Consider the following 25,768-nt stretch of genomic DNA (forward strand, 5'->3'; position numbering starts at 1 on the left):
CCGGTCATTGGTCATAATAATATACGTCTCTACTCCCACAATGTGTCCGTCCTAGCCCTGGAGGAAGGGGCTATGTCTCATGTTTACGACAAACAAGACACTTTTATCCACAGTGACCAACACATTTTTAGATACAGGTCGTTAAAGCTAGCGTAGGCAATTTATTTTAGCAGCTATTTCTGCCCCATTTGTTGACGTTGTCTTTACATCCCAACAGCCATCAGTAAATCAAACGCTCCATCAATGTTTTTCTTTTTTTTAGATTGGATATGCTGCTTCAGGCTTGTACCGTATTGACCCGAATACATGACCACCCTGCCCCGTCTGTCTTCCTTCCTCTCCAACCCAGCTCCTGTCTACTTCAACTACTGGATTCGATTGTACCCGCGTCAAACATTAGGATCAATTCTTATATCATCATCATCACCCCTATGAGGGCCATACATATAAAGCCCCATCCTCATCATCATCACCGTGTGTGATTATCCCGTGTGGTGCGCGGGGGGGGGGGGGGTGTGGCGTGTGTGTGTGTGTGTGTGTGTGTGGGGGCGCCCACCCGTGGTGAAGCGGGCCGTGTGGCCCTCGCTGAGCCCCCTGTCCTGCTCGGCGTGCAGCGTGACCGTGTAGCCCGTCTCGGGCCGCAGGTTGAGCAGCGTGTACTGGGTGAGGCGCGCCGGCAGCCGCAGCAGCTTGGGGGCGGAGCCGTCCCCGTCCCTGGCCAGCACCAGGCGGTAGCCCGTGACGCGGGCCAGCGGCGCCGACCACGCCACGACCACGCTGGCGTCCGTGGCGTTCAGGAAGTGGACCTCAGACGGAGCGTCGGGCTCTGAGGAGGGGGAGGGGGGGGGAGGGGGGGAGGGGGAGGGGGAGGGGGGGGTCACAGAGGTCAGAGGTCACAGGGGGTGTGTGTGTGTGTGTGTGTGTGTGTGTGTGTGTGTGTGTGTGTGTGTGTGTGTGTGTGTGTGTGTGTGTGTATATATATGTACATATGTGTGTGCATGTGTGTGTGTGCATGTGTGTGTGTGTGTGTGTGTGTGTGTGTGCATGTGTGTGTGTGTGTGCGTGTGTGTGTGTGTGTGTGTGTGCGTGCATATGTATGTATGAATATATGTATGTTTGGATGGATGGATGGAGGGGTGGAGGGGTGGAGGGGTGGATGGAGGGATGGAGGGGTGGAGGGGTGGATGGAGGGGTGGAGGGGTGGAGGGATGGATGGATGGAGGGATGGAGGGGTGGAGGGGTGGAGGGGTGGAGGGGTGGATGTGCGTGCGTGCGTCGGTAGACCCACTTGTAGCCTGCTCCCTGACGAGGGGCGCGCTCTCCCGCCCGTTGAAGATGGCGTAGACGCTGAAGCGGTACGTGGTGCCGGGGTGCAGCTCTTTGACCATGTAGGCGCTCTCGATGGCGGGGACCGTCAGCTCTCTCTGGGGCTTCCCGGGCTCGTCCACAGGGGCCACGTTGATCCGGTACTCCGAGACGGCGCCGAGGGGGCCGGACCAGGTCAGAACGATATGATTGGCGGACACCTCGACGAACTGCAGCTCTGTGGGCGTGGCCACCTCCTCCACTGTGCACACCAGGAAACACGTCGATTTATGCATTACAGTTATTATTATATTTTTATTTTATTCTAATTATTTCTTATTGATTTATTTTTGTTTATTTAGGTCTCAGCTCTCTTTACTTGTGTTTCCCTTATACTTTTACTTTTTATATTGCACTGTTGAAGGAGCCTGAGATTTAAGAATTTCAATGTCAGCGACTGCTTCTGTACTTGTAATTGTGCATATGACAATAAACCACCTTGAACCTTGAATTTGCATGGGTAATATACCATGTTAAAGTCTTTCCAGTTTAAAGGGACCTACATTGGCCAGATTTAAGAATTGGCTCTCAATGGGATTGTCTTTCCAAATAAAATGAGGGTTGGAAACATCAAAGGGGGGTTGGCTGGCCTTCATGACCAAGGCCCGCCTCTAAGGCAATGGGTCCGAGTGGAGCTCAGCCAAGAGGCTCAAGTCCTTCGACCGCCAACCAAAGTCGGTGTAAACGAGTGAGCACCAATTGACTTTGCAAAGTACCAGCCTCAGAAAGTGTCTCGAAATGTGTCTCTTCGCACACACCTGGAGACCCAGACGTCTCCGGAACTCCGGAGCACATGTGTAGACACTCAGACTAACTGCACAGAATCTTCTGCCTTTCTTTACCTCAAAGAGTAGAAAGCTGTGTGTGTGTGTGTGTGTGTGTGTGTGATATTGCAGTATTCCTACAACAAAGTGTGCATGGCCGTTTAATTCCCCAGAGGTTATCCGAGGACGGAGCAGGAGATGTGAGCGGTTTTATGGGCTAAAACTGAACCAGATGGGAGGGAGACCTGTATACACACGGGAAGCTGGGCGGCTGGTATCAAAGACAAGACAAGTCGTTTGGAAGCACGGCCTTTCCAGTGGACGTTGGTGAGAGGGAAGCTCTGAACGAGGCAGGATACTGGGCCAGTGTCTTTATATCTGCCTTGTGAATGATTGTGTCTTGAGATGATTTGTGGGTCACTTTTGATGCAGACACGATCCACTTCAGTGGATGAACAGAATAATAGAATAGAAGAACAGTCCTTTTGCGATGGGGGGACACATTTTGTTGAGAAGGCAAAGTGTTTCGCACTCGGTTATGTTTCACCCACAATATTATCCATGGCTTCATTTCAATAGTCAACATCCAAAGCGAAGGACAGTAAAATCCTACTTTCATTCAGGCATTATTACAAAGCAAGGCGGGGCTACGGGCACCGAGCCCAAGAAGCCTATGCAGACGTGGCGGGGTTCAACCCAGAACCCGCTGGCTAACCACTCCCCCCTGACCGCGACGGGTCCGGCGGTCACGGGCCTACCTGGTAGGGGGTCTCCGGCGGTGTTGACCTGCACGAAGATGGGCTGGCTCTCCAGGGTGTCCTCCACGGCGTAGATGCTGATGTTGTACTGCTGCCCGGGGCGAAGGTCGCTCAGGGTCACCGCCGTGGCCGTGTTGGGGAGGACCAGCTCGGTGCTGTCCCCCTCCCCCTCCTCCGACGGCGTGTACACCACGCGGTAGCCTGCCGAACACGCGCGCGTGTTAGCAGACTCCAGGTTAGCGCGTGCGCGCGTTTTAAGAGTGTTAACGTGTGTTTACGTGTGTGTGTGTGTGTGTGTGTGTGTGTGTGTGTGTGTGTGTGTGTGTGTGTGTGTGTGTGTGTTTACGTTGTTTACGTTGTTTACGTGTGTGTGTGTGTGTGTGTGTGTGTGTGTGTGTTTACATGTGTGTGTTTACGTGTGTGTGTGTGTGTGTGTGTGTGTGTGTGTGTGTTTACGTGTGTGTGTTTACGTGTGTGTGTGTGTGTGTGTGTGTTTACGTTGTTTACGTGTGTGTGTGTGTGTGTGTGTGTGTGTGTGTGTGTGTGCGTGTGTGTGTGTGTTTACTCATGTGTGTGTGTGTGTGTGTGTGTGTGTTTACTCATGTGTGTGTGTGTGTGTGTGTGTGTGTGTGTGTGTGCGTGCGTAGGTGTGCGTGTGCGTGTGTGTGTGTGTGCATGGTTGAACTCACCTGTGATTGGAGCGAGAGGCTTGTCCCAGGTGATCACGATGGACGTCTCCTGCACCTCCTCCACCTCGTGGTCCACCGGAGCGTCTGGAGCTGCGGCGGAAGGAGAGGTTAACACACACACAGTCACGCAACAAGGGAACTGAGAGAGAGACATAGACTGAGACCAAGAGAGAGAGAGACACAGAGAGGGAGAGAGACATAGACAGACCAAGAGAGGGAGAGACACAGAGAGGGAGAGACACAGAGAGGGAGAGAGACATAGACTGAGACCAAGAGAGGGAGAGACACAGAGAGGGAGAGAGACATAGACTGAGACCAAGAGAGGGAGAGACACAGAGAGGGAGAGAGACATAGACAGACCAAGAGAGAGAGAGACACAGAGAGGGAGAGAGACATAGACAGACCAAGAGAGAGAGAGACACAAAGAGGGAGAGAGAGGGAGGAGAGACATAGACCGTGACAAAGAGAGTGAGAGACACAGAGAGAAGGAGACAGAGAGAGTGACAGAGAGACACAGAGACAGGGACAGAAAGAGAGACCGACAGGCAGAAGGAGACAGAGAGAGTAACAGAGAGACAGAGAGAGAGAGAGAGAGAGAGAGGCGAGACGCAGGAGAGACACAGGAGAGAGGCTGAGTCCTAACCGGTGGTCTGGGAGGTGGTGAGGATGAGGTTGTCGTATCCGGTGTCTGTCACCTCGTAGACGTTGACCCTGTACTTCCTGCCGGGCAGCAGGTCGTTGATGTTCACCGAGGTGGTGGTGCGAGGGAGCTCTGCGACGCCACACACATTGTCACGTTGTTCATTAACCGTCGAGTTATCACCGTGGAAACCAACAACAAATGCCACCAGAACCATTCAATTTCAAGCGTTTTTTTTTTTCCGAAAAAAGATAAATCAAGGGTAGTACCGGGAAGCTTAGGCTGAAGACCACAACGGAAAGGTTGTTTGAATGTTGTTTTTTACAACAAAGGGGAACATTCAAGCTCTGCTCATTTCGATTGTAAGGGAGTATATAGCAGATGATATATATCATATATATATATATACAGTTTATCATATATGTGAAAAGTAAATCAGAGGAGAGACGGACACTCTTCGATTCTTCGGCCGGGAGCCGCCGCGAGCGTTCAGCTCACTCACCCAGGACGCTGGCCTGCCCCGTGGTCTGGCCCTCCTCCGTCAGCTCATACTCCACCCTGAAGCCGGAGATGGTGTCCGACGCCGACACCCAGGAGATGACGAAGCTGCTGGAGGTGATCTCCGTCACCGACTCGGAGGTGTCCACCTCCGGCGGGGGCTGCACGGTGTCGCCCTCCGAGGTGGCCACTGGAACCAGGAGGGGGGGGGTCGGGGGGGGGGGGGGGGTGTGAGAGGAGAGAGTTTTAACGCAGGTAGCAACACGGCGGTCCACACGCAGCAGCGTGACACCCCCCCCCCCCCCCCCCCCCTCCCTTGCGGCCACATCGGGCGGGGCTCTCCCTCGAACGCGCGCTACACGGCCGCTACACACACACACACACACACACACACTCACGTGAGCCGTAGTTGGTGGTGAAGTCGAAGCGCGTGATCTCGCGCCGGCCGTAGCGGAGCACGCTGATCAGCTGACCCTCGTAGGTGATGCCGGGCTTCAGGGCCGAGATGGTGTAGGTGTTGAGGTGTCCCGGGATCAGCACCTCTCTCCAGGGGCTGGGCGAGTCTTTCTGCGGGCGCCACCGGAGGGGTGGGGGAGAGGGGGGGGGGGGTCGTTAGGCTTGCCGACGGGTTCGGACCGACGCCGGTTAGGTTGGACAAATATGTCCAACTTTTGGAGTCGTAGCTCAATGTTCGCGCACATCGGGGGTCTTTTGGAGTTGAATGTAAATGTTGGGTTGAGAGATCTTTTGAGCAGATGTCATTAAGGGACTGGTAAGGGTTAGGCCTCTAAGGCAGACGCCTGTAGGCAGACTGCAGACAGTGCGGGATCGAACTCGGTGACTTTCAGCTGGGAGTGGAACACCCGCATCACCACACCATCCGGAGCCCCATCCGTCAATGCTTGCGCTTATCTTACACATTTCTCTTAATGATACCCATTCATCCTCATTAAGGTGAAGACACTGACAGGTGTTGGGCCCTGGGTTAGGATTTACCTGTCACCACGTGAGGATGCACTGGGTTAGTTACCTGTCTCCACTTGAGGATGTACTGTGTGATGTGGGCGGAGGAGGGGGCGTTCCACTGGATGGGGTGGGAGTCGGGCTGGTTTCCACTCTCCGTAATTATCACCTGGACGGGCCGCTGTCCACCTGCGGACGAGACAGACCATAGATCAATTATGGGATACATTCACACACACGGATAGAAGGTACTGCTAAATGTTACACATGCAGTGTTTTTTACATAATGGTTCACGTGAGGTTTGCAGCAGGCTATGGAGTTACGGAGCTAAGTGACTACAGAGGGTCGTCAACATTACAATTCCATTCACGCGGTTGACCAAAGGTACCAAAGGTCAACCGTGTGAAACATGGCAGCTGGGGCATAGTTCCCCGTGCAGAATAGAAGAAAGAAAGGGAGATGGGGAGAAAGTGACACATCAACGTGAAATTCCAGCGCAAGATTCCCCAGCTCGGAGGGAACAGTCCTACTCTGCCCTCCATTTCCTGCAAACTATCCCTCTTTCCCTCACTTCATTCCTTCTTTCTGCAAACTATTCTTATCTGTAGAGGACATCACCTAAAACTCCTGAAGTTCTCAATGCCAAAAACTCCAAAATATATAATCTCTCCTGCATTGTATTGACATATTATATACTGGGGAGTGGTGCTATACTCTCCTAATCTAATAATGTTCTACGTTCATGTCTTTTATTTTCTATAATAGCTGGTTTCCCAACATCATCTTGCCAAATTAGAAACTGTGGCATTTCTTACGATGAATGCAACATTTCAAATTAATATTTTTCTTTAATAACACTGATAACACTCATGACATATGGCAACCAGATTGCTGTTCTGAGGCCTTTTGATAGAAACCGGTAGCTTCTATAAAGAACTGAGGTTTTCTGACCGCTTTCCCAAGCAGTGAGGCTGTAATCAGCGTTTGTGAGCAAGTGGCGGGGTTAACCAGAGCCTGGAAGCAGATACACCGGCCACCCCCAAACAATCTGGCAGCCATTACTGCCTATTACAGGCCAGTCGACCACAGGCTGGGGGTGAGGGCTACACAGAAACACACACACACACACACACACACACACACACACACACAAAAGCAAGTGCACACCACACACACACCACTTGTTTTGAGTGCATTTCCTTCATAGAAAGAATAGGGTATTTATGACGAGGAGAGATCTAAAATGGTGTTATTATATGGACGACAAAATGAGAAAAGTGGTAGGGGGGAGCCATTTCTAAAGATTTATCTTTGAGGAGAGAAACAAGCAGACAGGACGAAGAACTCTCTGGGGTTTTATCGAACCCAGACTCGATCTGGAGCCCAACAAACTGCCTGTTGTCTTTTTACCTTTTATGGTCCTCTTCTCAGTAAGCAAACTCACTATGGTTGGCCTACAGTCACAATGCTCTTGAAACACACACACACACACACACACACACACACACACACACACACACACACACACACACACACACACACACACACACACACACACACACACACACACACACACACACACACACACACACACACAACTTCACAGCTGGATGCTATTACAGCAGCTTTGGAAGGGGTGCCCTTTCAAAAGTTGAAAAAAACGTTTCTCTCCGTCTCGCTCTGCTACATACACCCAGGTAGAAAACCTGCAGAACTATACCAGTAACAAGGCATGCGTATTAAAGAAAAACTATGGATTTGAAAGAGTCACAGTTCCCAGACATTGCAACATGAACGTGTGTGTTGTTTGTGTGCGGCGTGCGCCATGGCCCATATGTGCCCTCAGGGCTTCATGGGAAACTGAGGAAAACAATAACATAACAGCCCTCCTTGTCATCAGCATATAACTACAGCCCCTGGGTGACGAGGGAACCAGGGGTAAGTAGAGAGAGCATCAGTCCCGGACAACGTGATGTTGTCTAAGGAGCTAATTGATGCAAATGCGCTGGAATGAGCACATTGGGCCAACATGTGCCTGCAAAGTTTCCACTTGTAAGAGAAAGGTGGTGATAAGCAGAGCACCCGGGAGGCTGAACCCAGAGGAACAGACATCAAAAGGCCCTGGTGGTGGTGGTGGCAGGGGGGTGAGCTGATCTGATCTGCAGGAAACAGACACAACCCTCCCCCACCACAACGCCTTTCCCTCGCTTCACAGTCTGGCCGGGAGAAAGAAAGTCAAGGAAAACAAACGAGGCAGATGGGACACCACTCCCCAAGCAAAAGGTATCCATAATAAAAACGTGCAGAACGGTGTGTGTGTGTGTGTGTGTGTGTGTGTGTGTGTGTGTGTGTGTGTGTCTTTTGTACAGCTGTGGCAATAATAAATAGCCCCACATGCTAGCAGAACAAAAGCTCAGAGTTGGGGAAGGGGAAGGGTGGTGGGCGGGGGCGGGGTATTTGGAGAGGAAATTGCCCTCCCTCAACGCCCCTCCAAGCACCCTCCACCCCTCACCCTACCCCCCCCTCCCCGGGCACCCTCCACCCCTCCCTCGACTCCCCTCCAAGCACCCTCCACCCTCCGCCCCTCACCCCCCACCCCGCACTCTCACTGCTTAACATCAAAGTCAAGGGCCCACTGTTTTCAAAGAGCCTTAGACAAACATAGTTTACAGCAACCGGTTGACAAACGTTTGTGCCGCCAGCCCCCCCGTTGAGCCAGCAGTCCCGGGGGGGGGGGGGGGGGGGGGGCGGCTGAAGCACGAGGCCTGCCGCTCTGAGCCACAGCAGCATGTTCAGACACATTCACCCGCAGCATGTATCTGGGAGCACAGAAACCTGGACGTGCTCAGGACCATCTCATACATATAGCAGTACAACATTGGACAAACATCTACATATGTTTGTACAATACTAATATAAACAATAAATGACCTGAAGGTCATCTATTAGTTCTTAATGAAATGCTTTGTATTTCTTTGAGTGTGATGGTGGGATGGGGGAGAGAGGGGAGGATGGGGGACATGGCCTGCTCTCCCAGCACGGCATCGCCACAGATAGAGAGAGACTCCAAGGACAACCAGACACCAAAGAGTTGTTAGACAGCTCAGTCGCACAACGTTGACAAACTGTGACAAGAACAACCAGACACCAACGTGGTGTTAAGACAGCTCAGTCGCACAAAGTTGACAAACTGTGCCATCGCCACACATACAACCCTGAACCCTGTGCGCGTGTGCTTGCGCGCGTGTCTGTGCGTGCGCGTGTGAGTGTCCGTGAGACAGACAGAGAAGAGGGAGATAAAGAGTATAATAAACACAGTCATGGTATAATTAAACCTGTTTGGAAATGGGTTTTTCTTTAGTTTCGTTTTGAGTCTGCAGATTTGTGTGGTGCTGGTGGTGGTGCTTTCAAATAGGTGACAGTGCTTGAACCTTGATTTGAAGAAGAACGTGTGTGCGTGTGTGTGTGTGTGTGTGTGTGTGCGTGAGTGTGTGTGTGTGTGTTACCAGGAAAGGTCTGCTGGGGCTCACAGCTGAGCTCCCCAATGCCGCGGCCGTGGCAGTAGCACTTGTACATCATTCCATGGATGGTCTTGTCCCAGGACTCTCCGATCTGGTAGAAGGCTCTGGTCTCAGGCTCCTGGCACTGGTCTGGAAAACACACACACACACACACACACACACACGTCACTCCTCAGTGGAAAGAAAGAAAAAGTACACCACAGAGTCCCCAATGAAAAAAAAATGACCACTAATCTCCCTGCTTACCACCCATTATCGCTGTATTTCTTTGGGATCATGATAATAATAATAATAAATTGGACTTGTATAGCGCTTTTCTCTCGCTCAAAGCGCTTCACAGAGGAAACATACAACAAATAAATAAATAAACCCTCATGAACAACCTCGTAGCCTTGCCAAAAAAAACCTGTAAAGCCAATCTAATCTCCTGTAATCTCATCAGACTGTCATCTGTGTTTGTTCGGTTTGTTTTGTTTGTTTGTCTGCTGGGACCCACCAATGGCGTCGCACTTCCAGCGGCCGCGGCCCTGTCCGTAGCAGGTGCAGTTCATCATGTAGCCCTCCTCGTGCTGCTTGGTGAAGGTCTGGTTCACCTCGTAGGTCAGGCCGTCCACGATGCACTGGTCTGGAGGAACACGGAGAAGACGGAGGAGGAGGAGGGGGGGGTTCACACCCGCGGTCGAGGAACGTCACGGTTGTGCGCGCAGAACGAAAGGGAAACACATCTGCGACGCTGAGATGACCCCTCTGGCCTCACAGGCCTGTAGCCAAGCAGCCAAGAGCATTTAGGATCGTCTTTCGGGCCACGGTGTGGGGATTGGGGATGGAACACAGACCCTTTAGGTTGGGAATAGAGCACCCTAGCCACTAGACTGTGGCATCACATGTTTGTCAAATACTTTATGTAGAAAATAAATTGAATTGAGGGTTGTTGTGACGTTTTGGGTTGGTCTCCTATGAGGTGCTATGGACCTATGATGTCCCACAGGGGCCGTAGAGGCCAGAGGGAATTCCCAAACATGACCTTTGACCCCAGAGTGGCGAGGAAAGGGGTGACCCTTCACCTTGTCACGCAGACCAGAATATCACCCTCTCTCATTACATTCTCCCCAAAAGAGAGAGAGACACACACAGACACACACAGACACACACAGACACACACAGACACACACAGACACACACAGACACACACACACACACACACACACACACACACACACACACACACACACACACACACACACACACACACACACACAGACCTTTGAGCTGGGAGTAGGCCACGCAGCTCCACTCTCCTCGTCCGTTGCCCACACAGGTGCAGCGCATCATGTGACCCAGCACGTCGTGGCGCTTGTCCCACTGGTCGCCCACGCGGTACATCACGCCCTCGTTGGTGGTGCACACCTCCTCATGGGCTGGACCGGGAGCAGAGGAAGCACGTTAGCTATCGGACACACGCGGCTGAAGTTACCTCCAGGTGAGGTCTAAGAGGCTCTTGCTTTCAGGGTGGCTACAGGTGGGACTGCAGACCTCGGGCCTCGACCCCAGTAGCTCTGGGGTCGAGGAAAGACTTCAGGTCCTTGTCGTGCTGTGATCGTTCCCGTGTGAAGCTCTTTGTGTTGATGAATGAGGCTGAGGAATAGCACGGAATTTGATTGATTGATGTCAACTGTAAGGCGTTCACGTGCGTCGCTCCTGGAGCGTTTCAGTCTCACACACACATGAATAACGTATGGCGATACGGGCGTGAACATGCAACAGATCAAATTCAAACCCTCTATTAAAGTACATTATTTACAGGTTGCTACTCTCAGGATGGAAAAAAATGAACGCGTTCAACTTGAAAGGAAAATCTTATTTTCGCACTGAAAGTCAATAATTAGATCCAAAAAAAACTGCCATTAAACACCTACATCAATTTAAAAAGAAAATAATAATTAAAATTTCTTTCTGGTTGAAAATTCCACCAGAAAGAAGAAACAGATGTCAGTGTATCTGTGTGCACACATGTGTAAAGCACAACAACCCATATGCTCATCTCATACAATGCCCCTTATTTTGCTTTCGCTTTCAGGAATGCAAGCCCGGAATCTTCACTACACGTTGCTCAGAGCTGTCCCCTTTTGAAGAGGACAGCGTCACCACCAAAAACAACTGTACAGCATGTTCAACTCTCTCTTCCAAGCATCAAACATGCATGGGTGGATGGGCTCCCTCAATATGAAGAGGAAGACAGAGAGTGTGTGTGGGTGTCAACTGTTGTCCCGGCGCCAGCTGTCCTGACGCCCTAGGCTATCCTCACGCCAGTTGTCCCGAGGCCCAGCCAGGGCTGTCCCGACACCCAGCCAGGGGCTGTCCCGACACCCAGCCGGGGCTGTCCGGGGTCATGCTGCAGGAGCCTTGACCAAAGCCTCCTTGTTCTCTGGGAAGACGAGAGCTGTCCCAGGCGTACAGTTTGGCATGGATACGGAGTCGAAGTGGAGGAGCGTGGGTCGGGCTGAATTAGAGGGGAATGGGGGAGAATCTCTGGAGGGCTGGTCAGAGTCTATTGGTATAAGGTACACTCCGATTTAGTCTTCAGCCTTACTCACTCAAACGCTTTCTGAGTGGTGAGGGCTCCTGCTAGGATCATTCCACCGGCATCCAAAAATATGCTAATATAATAACTGCCTGGGTTGATGCAGTTTGTAAACGAGGTTAGGCTCAAACCTTCACAGGCTGCAGGAGAAAATACTCCTTGACGCATTGAAGGGAGGTATTGCTTGTGGTGTGAACTGGAGGCCATTTGAAGGCCTGAAATAGGCTGGTGTAAAATCTGGAGCTACTATAGTGTTTAAAAAGGCACACATTTCAACTTTGAAACAGATGAAGTATATGCTGCTCCTATGATTTAAGAAGTTGAAGATTGTGATCATGTGACATGTTTTCCACCAAAAAAAGGACTTGGAACATTGGTCACATGTGATCATATTTTGGGATTCAAGCAGCTGGCATGTACAAAATATACAAGAATAAACACTTTGTAGATATTTTATGAGCCTGGAATATTTGTTAACTTTAAATATACTATTATCTCATGATTACTAGTATTTCATCACTTCCAGTGTTAAAGTGATGAAATACTAGTAATCAAAGTAATGAGGTTGGCCAAATCAATACTATATTCACAAAGATTTATGATCCATGTTGAAAGTGTACTGTGAGCCATGGACTGGACCATTTAACAGCGTTTCAGTTGCATGAGCCCTAAGAGCTACTGCAAGGCTCTTTTAATATCTTAAAATGAGTGCCAAGGGACTTTAATGAGTAAACTTGAAACTCTTCCAAAAGACTAGTTCCCACCATGGACAAGCTACAGGGGAATACCGAGCAGGGAGAGGTTAGGTCCTTATCCAACATCTGCATGGCCTTTACCCTTACAAACATATGCATTCACATTTCAGGCTACATGTTTGCTTTGCGCTTACTTCTCAAGCCATTAAGGGCCATATCAAAGACCTCAATTGCGGTCTTTGACAACTTAATTAGCTCTGGCAGCCATGTGTCCCACACTGGCTAGAACACAACACGGGTGTTTATTTGGAGTCTATTTTCCATGACTGTTTTAATGGATTTCTAAAGCAAGATAACATAACTTTTAAGGAGTTGTAAGGATATATGAGAGAGGTTCCCCCCACCCTGACGGACCATGCTCGTAGAAAGCTGTAGTCTTCTTGAATTCCCTACAGGTTCTAATATTAGACTATTTTCGTGTGCCAATGAAGATGCCATCAAAATCCAAAATCCATATTAAGACTGAATTTAGGTGCTCATGGAATCTGTAAACCTTATGACTGTTGATATATATATATATATACCGTCTGCAAATATAAAAGCACAGTTCATAGTTCTCCTGTGTTGTGTGTAGCTAACTTCAGGCCAGTGTTTAGTGAATTCCACTTTGAACAGCTCCCGAAAGCTGTGTTTTGTCATGTAGATTATGGATAGACTCCCTTCCATCACCACTAGCGTTGGTCCTGAAGGAGACCCCGTGGCCAGCAGTCATTACCATCCTAATGACTCTGGATGGCTCAACTCTGCCTCGCAGACGGCCGTTTACATGTGAAAAGGCCCCTCATCGGCTGGATTAACTCTGGATTGTGTACCAAGTAACAACAAACCAATTGGCGCGGCGGCAACAACAACAAACAACCTGGTGACACGCAGAACGACTCTATCCTAGGATTATATCCGATTTATCTTTTCCTTTAAAATCAACTTAACATCCAACCCCCATTTCTCAAACACTTTCCCGACCATCGTCAACCAACCTGTTGTTACTACAACAACAACAACAACAACTGCCGTGGCGGTCGCCTGGTTCACGGCCCCCCGCGGCTCTACGGGGTGGGGGGGGTTCCTCGTCCTCCCAAAGACCACTAATTCACACTCAAACGACGGCAGCAACGCGTGGTTCTACATGGACCCCTACCTGCTCCTGAGAACCAGAAAGTCCTTCAAATCTAATTGTCTCTCCCCTCCCCGACCGGACTCAGATAACAGCTTTACGCTCCTCAGGTAGAGCCCTGCGTCACTCCCCTCTTGTTTGAAGCAATTACGGCCTTCCAATAGAGTTATGGCACAGCCTTAATTATACCGTAACTCCATGAGGAGGTAAGGGTGAATCCCTGGAGTGGCACCGCCCTTAACAATGCAAATGCCGGTGTGTGTGTGTGTGTGTGTGTATGTGTGTGTGTGTGTGTGTGTGTGTGTGTGTGTGTGTGTGTTGTCCCCGTGGTGCCAAAAGGTTAATCAATGCCTTGGGAGTGTTGAAAATAATTAGGGTGATCATTTATATTCCCCTTGAAGACCTCTGACGCCTTTCCCCATCACCCACCCAATCAACACACTCACACACACACATCACCCCACACCCCCACTACAAATGAGGTGCCAGAAGGGCCTTCACACCCTCTCCTCCCCCCCCTCCCCCCCCCCCCCCCCCTCCTCCAGTCTGTTCCACATGTGACACACATTCACAAGCACACTGAATACCCAGCAGAGGCTGTGGCTACAGCAAAGAGACCTGTAGTGGTTTGGTTTTTCCAGCTACGTGTCGTTAATGACCAGGTAGGGGGTTGGGGCCCTTTCCTCCTTGAAGGCCCTACAGGTCAGGCCGCAGAGGCTGCAGGCGGGCTTCAGACTGGCTCAAACCCCCCCCCCCCCCCCGACCCCACAGACCACCAGACCACCTGGTCCCACTCACCGGCCATGGGACAGAAGCCGAAGCGGCGTTCCTCGTCGTAGTTGGTGGTGGTGCCACACCACTTCATGCCGTCGCGGCGGCCGTCCGAGGTGCAGTCGGTGTAGTTCTGGTTGAGGTAGTGGAAGGGGAACTGGCACAGCGCCCCGTTGGAGTTCCCGCCCCGCGTGGCCACCATCACTGTTGGAACATTCACCCGTGGTTAGAAGTCGTTAGCCTTTCCTTCACAACGGAGAAACACGGCGGGAGGCTGTGTGACGTTACACTCCACTCCCTGGTCTGTAGTCAAACCAGAAGGAGGTACCAGTACTACAATCCACCATCGAGTCAAGAGGGTATAATTGGGGGGAAAACTAATATTTTTCTGTTTCAATATGTCTATTGACTGTGCGTTATGTGAGATTTAACCGTGATTTACATAAACAACGTGCCCATTCTTCCCCATAGGCACGTGAGGGATTTCCTTATTTAAAAAAAGGACCCCAGTCAGAAGTGGTTACATTTGGGTTTTTTTTTTTTTACCGTTCTTCTCGGTACAGAAGGAGTACTTCTCCTCGGCGTCGTAGTCGGAGGAGGTGGAGCACCACAGCTGCCCGTCCTCGCGGCCCTCCGAGATGCAGGAGTGGTAGGTCTTCCCCTTGTAGACGAAGGGGAACACGCAGGGCTGGCCCCCGGAGTTACCCCCGTACACCGGAGCGGGGCCCTCTGGATGCAGAGAGACACACGAGTGAGTTCAGCGCCCAGGGGAGCCTGCAGTCAGGCTGTACTGTTCCCTGGGGATCAAAGAGCACCTCTCCGAATCCAACACCCTGGCAACTTTATTATATTTTATATATAACAAACACATAACCCAGAGACAGGATGTTGTGGTTTAAATCGGAAGAAACCAGGATGTCTTGCCAGCTCATACATTCCCTCACAAGCTGCACCGGAAAATTCACTTACAAGATTCACTTACAAAGCACAAAGCACTTACAAAAACATCCTATAATAACAGAATGGACAGAATGTTGTGTGAAAGGTGGTTTCTCACCCCACTCCTGACAGCTGACGCCGTTGCCCACACAGTTACACAGCATCTCCTTGTCGCCCTGGGTCCTCAGCCAGCTCTGGCCCTGGACGTAGTTCAGCCCAGACTCCGTGGAACAGGTCACCTCGGGGGGGAAGTCCACCACGCCTTCACGATGGACCGCCGGCTGGATGTTGGTGACCACCCGGGAGCCAGACCCTGAAACACCCCGGGAGGAAGAGCAGAACAATGGAAACACAAGAGTGAGTGAGTGAGTGAGTGTTGAAAAGTCCTAGGTACATACTTAAAAGGTAATCGCAAAATATGTTTCCAGCTCAAAGTGCCGCATTGGGCATCCATACACGCAGTGTGAACAGGGTGCTCATTCAGCCCCCCCCCCCCACAGTACAACGCTAAGCTGCCTGCAATGGCATCACCACCACGTGAATGATGACCATAGTTTCTGGTATCCATTCATATCCATCACATATGAACCATTGCATCCTGCCCTTGGTTCTGAATAAACCAGGTGGGTGAAAGACTCTGTGAAATTGTGAGGGATTATGTGCATTTGAAAGAATTTTGTTTGTACGTATATCGAGGCCTTTACAGAAAACAGGGTTTGGGATAATGATGTATACATTATTTATTGCCACCATTTTGTCGATCCCTGCCTTCCTAGTTGTGAAGCACTTTGTATTAGTGCACAAGAATGCTCTATAAATAAAGGATGTTGGAATCCAAAATTCTTACATCACTTTTTGTGCAGGAAAAAAGAACCGTAAAAGCCAAATGGCAAATAATCAGACAACAAATAAATTAACTTCTTACCAGCGTGTCTCTCAAAGCAGCCCTAAGGTCTTGCAAAAACTTGCATTCCTTGGCGAAACACAATGAAATCAATAAAGTATTGGATTTGTGAACAAGCAGACTGCACCTTGTTAATGTTGATTAGCTTCTCTTAACAACAGTGTATTCTTTCCAACTTTCCCTTTGGTTAGTGGTTCTAGACCACCTTCCAATCCTCCTCCCCATTCTTCTACCACCCTGTCCCATTACTAGCAGGGAGTCGTGTCTCTCCCCTGCTTAACGTCCTCAGATCATCTTGACAGCCTATACATATCTCTCTCCCCTGCCCCCATTCTCTCTCTCCCCTGCCCCCATTCTCTCTCTCCCCTTACCTCCATTCTCTCTCTCCCCTCGCCTCCATTCTCTCTCAACCCCCTCTCCCTCAGTTACTGTCTGGCTGTCTCTCTTTCTCTCCCTCCATCTCTCCATTTACCTCAAGCAAGACACAAACTTTCTGCGTAACACAAACGTCCTCCTATCCTCAAGGTCAGCGCGTGCCACCATGCAGGCGTTGGGACTGCAGCCCGGGACGTGGTGATGAGCATGCGCACGGCGAGCACGCGGCCCCCAAAGTGCACATGCTCCAGATAACAAGTCACGGAGCATTACCGAGCCCAACGGGGATGAAGTCAGGATTGGGAAACGTGCCCGGGTGGAACCCGAGGCCCACGCGGACCCTCGGTCACAGCGAATGAATGGGAGCGCGTTGGCGGCGTCCACGCAGCCAGTGCACGCCTGCAGCTGTCAGCGGAATGCACAACGTCTGAGTCTCCAAGGCGACGATCAAAAACAGCTCCGCTGAAGGAGCGGGAGGGAGGTTTGAGGAGAGGAGCAGTGGAGGAGGAGGAGGAGGACGTGTCTCACCCAGCCCAGACGTGTGCAGGGAGGCGTGCCGCTCGCACTTCCACTCCCCGCGGCCGTTGCCCGTGCACAGGCACTGCAGCACACTGCCGTGGCTGTCCGTCTTGGTCCAGGTGTCCCCGATGCGGTACGACGTGTAGGTGTCCTGGTCGTTGCAGCGGTCTGCACACACAGCGAGAGGGAATGCAGAACAGAAAACTATTGGAGGAGGTCATAAAATGTCATTTTAAAAGAATGCAGGAATATATTGTGTGTTTATAATGTGTGTGTGTGTGTGTGTGTGTGTGTGTGTGTGTGTGTGTGTGTGTGTGTGTGTGTGTGTGTGTGTGTGTGTTTCACAACGTGAGCATACTAGCGTAGCATGCTAACTAGCCAGCAGGGAACACACACACACTCCGGGTCATGGGGTGAGCCGGGGTGTAGGGTTTAAACGCTATAGCTGCCCCTAATTGAAAACAAACCTGGGAGACCTTTCTAAGAAACTCCAATGTCCGCTATATCCTGTTAGTCAGACATGTTTGCCTTGAGTGTGTGTATAAAACCTCTCAGCCACAGGCTTTAGAACGGTATGGCGATTACCGGAGGGGAATCCAGCTGTGTGTGCGTCCATGTGTGTGTGTCTCACTGACTACTGACTCACACAACCAAACAGCAAACACAAACAACCTTGTAGCTGGCCAGTGTTGTTTAGACAACAGATAATCAACCGACAAAATGCAGGGAAAAGGATCCCACATCTGCTTTGCCAAAAAAGGGAGATCATCACTCCATCAGCAGTCAAGAGGAACGTCGTGAAAGTAAAACAAGAAGTCTCCCAAATAGCTAGTAATTACCAGTAATAGTTATCAGACCAGGAGGGTGTTTAGAGTCAGAGAATAGCAGGTATAGAGCCTTGTTTCCAAAAGATGACTAATACCAAGCTCACAACCTGGTGCAGCTTAAGAAACAGAGGAGGAGACCGGGCATATCAAATATAACTTCATAAAGTGTCTCACAATGCCATGCATCCTTAGCATGGGTCGCCCCGGTGGGACGCGAACCCCTCACCCTGGCCGGCGTTAACACCTGAACGCTGAACTCCCAGAACGATGGATTTATAAACGACACGTGAAGGCATTCCTGTCGGCGTTCCTCGAGTCAGGGTGAGGGCGGCTGGTACGTACTTCTGGAGGTGCAGGTGATCCTCCCGTTGCCCTCCCCCAGACAGGTGCAGTCCACCATCATCCAGCCCTGGTACGCCTTCTCCCACGTCTCCCCCACCACGTAGGACAGCTCCGCGCTGTTGTCATAGCAACGCTCAGCTGCGGAAGGGACACACACACGCACGCACGCACGCACACACACACACACACACACACACACACACACACACACACACACACACACACACACACACACACACACACACACACACACACACACACACACACACACACAGTCGATGAGTCAGTCGGTGAATCAAACACTCAGATCTGTTCACCAATCCATCCACCAATCAACCAGCAACATGTTTGCGAGCACGTGGATGTGTGTGCTGGCAGGTTGGAATGGCGGGATGATTGAATGAAACAGTGGCAACGGCAGGCTGTCCATACACCAACTAGCACACCGTATCATGTGGGAGCAGTGTGATTGGCCGCCACGACTCACCGATGGGTTTGCAGGTCCACTCCCCCTTGCCGTTGCCCAGACACACACACTCCAGCATGAAGCCCCCCGTCTCATGGGGCCTCCTCCAGGTGTCCCCGATCTTGTAGGAGGCTCCGCCCTCATGACACCGATCTGGTGAGAAACGGACACAAACCCAATGAACCATGTGTGTGTGCGCGTGCGTGTGCGTGTGTGCGTGTGTGCATGCATGTATGCGTGTGTGCGTGTATGCGTGTGTGTGCGTGTATGCGTGTGTGTGTGTGTGTGTGTGTGTGTGTGCGTGTGTGCATGCGTGTATGGGTGTGTGTGTGTGGTTGCGTGTATGCGTGTGTGCGTGCGTGCATGTGCGTGCCTGTGTGCGTGTGTGCATGCGTGTATGCGTGTGTGTGTGTGTGTGTGTGTGTGTGTGTGTGTGGAATGTATCCATGGAGAAGATCACTAAACTATGCAGATAGTCACACATATTGTTCCCCGGGCTAGCCCTAGCTAACAGCTGCGTAGCCTTGCTGAACAGCTATGGAGAATGCGGGGATTAGCCCCTGGCTCGAGGAACACACTCAGTGACCGCTGTCTGCAGGAGAGGAGGAGGTGGCGGGGAGTGGAGGGAGTCAGGCCATAACCAGTACCAGGCAGAGCCATACACCCAGTCACATTGTCAATGAGTTATGGTCCATGCTGCACTTCCTGGTCAAACATGTGTGTGTGTGGGGGGGAGGGGAGGAGGAGGAGGGGAGGAGGAGGAGGAGGAGGGGGTTCACGACACAGAGCCTTGCTTGCGTCATGAAACACACTTCCGAATTTGAGACTTGATCTGTATTGCACTATAGTTGACAAATGTGCACAGAGTTACACACACACACACACACACACACACATTAACACGTACTTGCGATGGTGCAGCTGATCTTGCCCCTGCCGGAGCCGATGCAGGTGCAGTCCCAGATCATGCCCTCCTTGGGCCTCTCGTACGTCTCCCCCACCATGTAGGTCTTCTCGTTGGTCTTGTCGTAGCACGTCTCCGCCTCTAGAGGGGCCGGAGGGATCAGAGTACGGGGTCAGATGAACACTTAGGATGCAGTCAGGGTGTGGGGTCAGGGTTAGGGTCAGGGTGTGGGGTTAGGGTGTGGGGTCAGGGTGTGGGGTTAGGGTCGGGTGTGGGGTTAGGGTTAGGGTGTGGGGTTAGGGTTAGGGTTAGGGTGTGGGGTTAGGGTCGGGTGTGGGGTTAGGGTCGGGTGTGGGGTTAGGGTTAGGGTCGGGTGTGGGGTTAGGGTCGGGTGTGGGGTTAGGGTTAGGGTGTGGGGTTAGGGTCAGGGTGTGGGGTTAGGGTCGGGTGTGGGGTTAGGGTTAGGGTTAGGGTGTGGGGTTAGGGTCGGGTGTGGGGTTAGGGTTAGGGTTAGGGTGTGGGGTTAGGGTCAGGGTCAGTGTGAGAGTGCAGTCGATGACAGGAATGACAGGAGGGACTCTTTTTCAGCCAGCAGACACCGGCGCGGCCCTCTGACCTTCAGGCTTGCTGTTGCACTTGATGCCGGCCGTCCCGTGGCAGGTACACAGCAGGGTGCTGCCGCGGAACCGTCGCTCCCACTGCTCGTCCACCTGGTACATCACGCCGTCCTCCGTGCAGCCCTCTGGGGGGGAGAGAGGACGGCGGACAGCAGGTTAGGACCCTCAGGGTACCCCAGAGTCTCCGCAACCGGCGCTGGGGTCACCACGGGGGCCCCACTATGGGGGGTCACCACGGGGCCCCACTATGGGGGTCACCACGGGGCCCAACTATGAGGGGTCACTGGCGGGGCCCCACTATGGGGGGTCATCACGGGGCCCCACTAGGGGGGTCACCACGGGGGCCCCACTATGGGGGGTCACCACGGGGCCCCACTAGGGGGGTCACCACGGTGCCCCACTATGAGGGGTCACTGGCGGGGCCCCACTAGGAGGGGTCACCACGGGGCCCCACTAGGAGGGGTCACTGGCGGGGCCAGCGACTCCTAACCCCGAAGTGGGCCGTGGCGTGGATGGGGTTCAATGATGTGCCGGTCCGTTTTTGAATGAATGAGAGATGAATTAATCGTCACAGAAACCAGATGTTTTGGACCGGCTGGGTTGCACTGTTGTGTTCTTCGTTCTTGACTTTGATAAAGACACAGACGACTTACTTTGTGCACTTATTTGTGTAATTCTACACCTCTCAGCTTTTTTTTATAGGACTAGCAGAGATATGGGAGAGGCCCTAATTGACCATATGGGTTCATCTGTTCTTCACTGAGTTCACCCAGAGAGAGAGACACACAGCGAGAGGGGAAGTGGAAGAGAGAGAGGGAGAGAGACAGACACAGAGAGCGGCACAGATGGAGAGAGAGACAGGGCGGGAGAAAGACGGAGAGAGAGAGAGAGAGAGAGAGAGAGAGAGAGAGAGAGAGAGATAGGCCCAGAGGGAGAGAGACGGAAAGAGGCACAGAGGGAGAGAGACACAGACAGAGATACAGAGAGAGAGAGACAGAGAGGGAGAGGGAGACACAGAGGGAGAGAGAGAGAGAGAGAGCGAGAGAGAGAGAGACACAGAGGGAGAGAGAGAGAGCGAGAGAGAGAGAGACACAGAGGGAAAGAGAAACAGAGAGAGGCACATAGAGAGAGGAAGAGGAAGAGAGAGAGAGACAGAGAGAGGCACAAAGGGATAGAGAGAAAAAGAAGCACAGAGGGAGAGAGAGACCGAGAGAGAGGCACAGAGAGAAAGGGAGAGGAAGAGAGAGAGACAGAGAGAGGCAGAGGGCTACAGGATGAAGGATACAATTGAACCAACTTAATAGCAGCCGACAGTAACGGGAACATAAAAGATATGTCTTTCTCAGTAGGCCTACCCGCAGAGACCCAGTTGGCGCAATGCCAAGTTTCTTCTCTAACATATGCTATTCCTTGTTTTGTAGAAGACACATTATGAATAAATATTTTCTAGAAAATCGAAAGCGTTGACCAAGCGTCTCAAGATGTTCAAACTTCAAACGGCTGCAGCAACATGTTCATAAATCATGAACTGACGGTTTTTTCTCTCCCCATGATTTAGATTTTTTTTTTTCAATGTATCTTATTTATTTGCATGACTTTACTTTTGTCTGTGCTGTGGTGTATGGAGGTAACGATATTAGGGAACAATGCCAACAGACTATAAATATTTTTTTCCGTTATTATGAATTAACTTTTCGGCAAAAGTCAACAGGTATGGATAACTAATAAGACTTAAACAAATTTGACACATTAACTAAGAATACAATTGGTCTTGCGTTCTGCATTTTGTATTTAGACATATTTCGTAGGCCTACTCTTCCGATCGCAAAAAACGGAGGGTTAGTATGAGCGAGAGGAGCAGCCTATAATAAACTAACCTTGGGAGACGGACTTGGAGACGGACTGGGAGCGGACCACCGTCCCGAGGCACAGAAGGACCAGAGCCCGGGGGAACATCTCTCTGCAGGAGCCACAAGGTCCCACACACTGAGGTTCGGTTGCGTGTTGGTGCAAGATGTCCTGCCGGAGAGTAGGCTCGGTCGTAAGTTCCTTGGCTTTCACTGCGTCCTGCCCCAGGTCTCTCCACTCCAGTCTCCGACCCGTGTGTGTGTGTATGTGTGTGTCTGGTGCGCGTGTGTGCAGGGCAGGTTAGTGGTGGGAGTGATTCATCTGGGCGTGGCTTAGCCTCAGACGGAGGGAGGTCCGACCAAGGGTTCGATATTGAGGGCAATACCCAGCAACTCAGCAACTTGATTCCCGACAGTTATTTTAAGTTAAAAGGGTTAAATTATAAAATGTTATTTCTATATCGAGAAATTAATATAGGGGGCTATTTATTTTTGTGTGATTATTTTCTGAGACAAAAACAGGCGATAGATAACTGAAACGTCCGACATTCATGACGCAAGGGATTTAAGCGGTTCATCGTTTCCAATCCCGAACGAATTCCGCGATTGGAAAACTCCTCCCGTGACGTCAGCTTTATCCCAGGAGCCAATACACACCCTGCCCGCGCAGCGGGGGGCGTGGCTGCGCCTCGAGCGTTGCGTAGAGTCCGTTAAATCCCAGTTGAGGCCAGATGTGCGCATGATGGCCGCGAGTAATTAGGCTACTTCAAATTAATAACGGCAGATTTATTCCATGAAAATAACTCACGTTATCGCTCCTCAAAGGCGAAGACTACAGAAGAGCAAATTACAGACATACATACAATACATTCTATAATTTATATCAGAGCTGCCAACTCTCACGGTTTCACCGTGTGACACACGTTTTTGCCTGTCTACACACGCACACACGCCACACATCCAATTCCCCCCCCCCCCCCCCCCCCCCCCAGCCCTGTTTATATGCTGGAATTAAGTAGACAGGATTATCAAAAGCTACTTTACGATATTTTTTATTAAAACATGACAGGGGGCTAAGTGAATTGGATCCAAAACCTACAAACTTGCGGTGATTAGGGCTGGAACCCAAAACTTGACTGGGACCCAAACACCCTAACCACCCTAACCACTATCCTCCCCTCTACACAATCCTTCTATCATTCAACCACTGCTTCATTCTTTAGGCAGAGCTGTTGAGTAGGCTGATAACTCGAGTAGGCTCAAAGGACACCTGTCTCTGTCATCAGCTGCGTGGTTGCAGGGCACCAAGGCTGTGTAGGACAACGCTCCTCCAGAAGGGCCCTGCATCACGCCCTCCATCCTATAGAGGCAGGGTAATATACAGAAGGGCCTAGCCTCACAGCCTCCATCCTATAGAGGCAGGGTGTCCTACAGAAGGGCCTAGCCTCACAGCCTCCATCCTATAGAGGCAGGGTAATATACAGAAGGGCCTAGCCTCACAGCCTCCATCCTATAGAGGCAGGGTAATATACAGAAGGGCCTAGCCCCACAGCCTCCATCCGAGGCATCGGGCCTAGAAAAGCTTTTTACTCCAACCCTCCTGAGACCTGCCGAAGTAGGTCACATGGCGTCAGAGTCTGGAAACCATCCAGTCACCTCATGTTTCAATGTCTGGAAAACGTTTACTCCTCCAGGGGGGGCTTAACTAAGCAGCAGCCCTTCTGGAGCTAGGGGCCCAGGAGCCAATAGGGGCCCTTCCAGAGTCATTGTCCACGGCAAGGGGTGCCTAAACGTTTTAATCTCAGGACCCAGAAGACCGTCTCAGCGTGTCCATGCAACTCCCAACTCTGAGCACACTGGAATCCCTCGTTTATCACTGAGCCTGGTGCTCTGTGTGTTGTCAGGCCAGGACCTCCGACCCACTGGATCGCCACTCATTCTGGTCTGACTGGCCCCTCCGTGGCCGACGCCCAGGTGGGCCTGCGGGCCGACTGGTCGGCTTGGGCCCGTTGTCGTGGGAACCCAGACGGATGACTGGGGTTCCTGTGTAAGAATCCAGCGTTGTCATTCCTCCATTTCCTCAAACTTTGTTTGTTTTCCAGCGCAAACATCCTGGCTTGACCGCATGTTCACAATAAAAGTACTCATTGACTGCTGACAGTTGCACTACCACTTTCAAAACAGCAGAGCAGAAAAGAGAACAAGAATAAGATAAAGTGCATCAGAGGATATCAGTCATGGTTATCAGTCCACTGAACTCGCTGTCTTACTAACATACGGTATGACATATGACTTAATGGTCCAACGTATTCCTATATTAGGTTTCATTCAGGAGGAAAAAACAAACATTAAAACCGTTGACTCTAACTCAAAAGAACCGTAATGGCAACTGACTTTAACCAATGTGTTCCACATGCTCTGGTGTCCAACTGAAATGAGAAGCAGGTGCTGCCCCAATGGAAACACAGCTAGATGTGTGTGATGTGTGTGTTCATGAGCTCAGCATTTAAACAGCGACACCAGTCAGCTGCTCAATGCATATCATCAACAGCCATTTCTGGTCCATAGGATTCATTTTTTAGGGGTCATGAACTAAACTAAGATCCCTTTTAACATTGACCTGTCTTCACTAAGAGTTCATGTTGCATATTTTCAGCTTTACTTTAATTGTAAGACGAAAGTACCCAGACATAAATTAATCAAAAGTAAGGTCGAGCTTTCTTGAACATAGACCTCTGAGGAATAAGTCCCGCCTCCAAGGCTCCCGGTTCCCTCAATCAAATGTCTATGGGAAATAACATGGGGTTTTTGAATGATCGTACATAGCAAACTCTCTAGGTGGCGAAGAAGTAAAAGCTGCGTCACGTTTTGAACTACACACTTTTTCCATCTAGTTTCGACTGGCTTTTTGGATTGTCTGTGCCGTTAAAATAGCATTAATAATCGTTTACTACTTTAACGGCACAGACAATCCAAAAAGCCAGTCGAAACTATGGAAAAAGTGTGTAGTTCAAAACGTGACTCAGCTTTTACTTCTTCGCCACCTACAGTTTGTTATGTACGATCATTCACCCATGTTATTTCCCATAGACATTTGACCGAGGGAACCGGAGCCTTGGAGGCGGGACTTATTCTTCAGAGGTCTAGTTGTTTTTCCAAAAAACATTGGTATTTTCTTCACAACAAGAAATGGAGGACAAATTGCGCAATCATCTCTGTTACGTCTATCATTGTACTCCGGCTGCCAACTAATTCCAATACATTTCCTAACACATTTTCAGAGGTTTTGATTGGTTGATAAAACGATTGCAGTCCAGAGATGGTGGGACCATGGCGCTAGGAGTGTGCCGCCAGCTCCACATGTGTTTCCTGTTACAGCTGCTTCGTGCTGAACACTATCTGTTGCTCTGTCATCCCAAATCCCCACATAAACATTTGATTGATTGTTTTTGTTTGATTTAGTTGTGAGTCAACCACCCAGCCCACTTATATGGGCTTCTTATCTTTCTGTAGTTCTTTACTTCTTTCTCGCTTTCTTTCCTTCTCTTTCTTTCCGACTTTTGTTCTTTCTTTCTTCTTCTCTGTCTACATCTCACATAACAATCCAG

The 25,768-nt window shown here is 50.7% G+C and overlaps 1 protein-coding gene across 1 annotated transcript in view; it reads right to left on the bottom strand.

The window, feature by feature from the left end:
* Positions 1-22,429, bottom strand: part of fn1a (fibronectin 1a) — a 42,013-nt gene extending 19,584 nt beyond the window's left edge. The window contains exons 1-20 of the mRNA XM_084478280.1: positions 22,191-22,429; positions 20,313-20,438; positions 19,700-19,837; positions 18,814-18,945; positions 18,327-18,464; positions 17,167-17,325; positions 15,478-15,672; positions 14,967-15,149; positions 14,448-14,624; positions 10,462-10,617; positions 9,696-9,824; positions 9,185-9,328; positions 5,745-5,866; positions 5,113-5,281; positions 4,719-4,904; positions 4,220-4,348; positions 3,577-3,666; positions 2,888-3,088; positions 1,289-1,567; positions 557-826 (exon numbers count right to left, since the gene is read on the bottom strand). Of these exons, the coding sequence (XP_084334406.1) occupies positions 557-826; positions 1,289-1,567; positions 2,888-3,088; positions 3,577-3,666; positions 4,220-4,348; positions 4,719-4,904; positions 5,113-5,281; positions 5,745-5,866; positions 9,185-9,328; positions 9,696-9,824; positions 10,462-10,617; positions 14,448-14,624; positions 14,967-15,149; positions 15,478-15,672; positions 17,167-17,325; positions 18,327-18,464; positions 18,814-18,945; positions 19,700-19,837; positions 20,313-20,438; positions 22,191-22,269 (3,202 nt within the window). The 5' untranslated portion in view covers positions 22,270-22,429. The remainder of the gene's footprint in view (positions 1-556; positions 827-1,288; positions 1,568-2,887; positions 3,089-3,576; positions 3,667-4,219; positions 4,349-4,718; positions 4,905-5,112; positions 5,282-5,744; positions 5,867-9,184; positions 9,329-9,695; positions 9,825-10,461; positions 10,618-14,447; positions 14,625-14,966; positions 15,150-15,477; positions 15,673-17,166; positions 17,326-18,326; positions 18,465-18,813; positions 18,946-19,699; positions 19,838-20,312; positions 20,439-22,190) is intronic.
* Positions 22,430-25,768: the final 3,339 nt, after the last annotated feature.

The sequence above is a fragment of the Micromesistius poutassou genome (genome assembly GCF_964030765.1).
Source record: "Micromesistius poutassou genome assembly, chromosome: 14".
Lineage (NCBI taxonomy): Eukaryota > Metazoa > Chordata > Actinopteri > Gadiformes > Gadidae > Micromesistius > Micromesistius poutassou.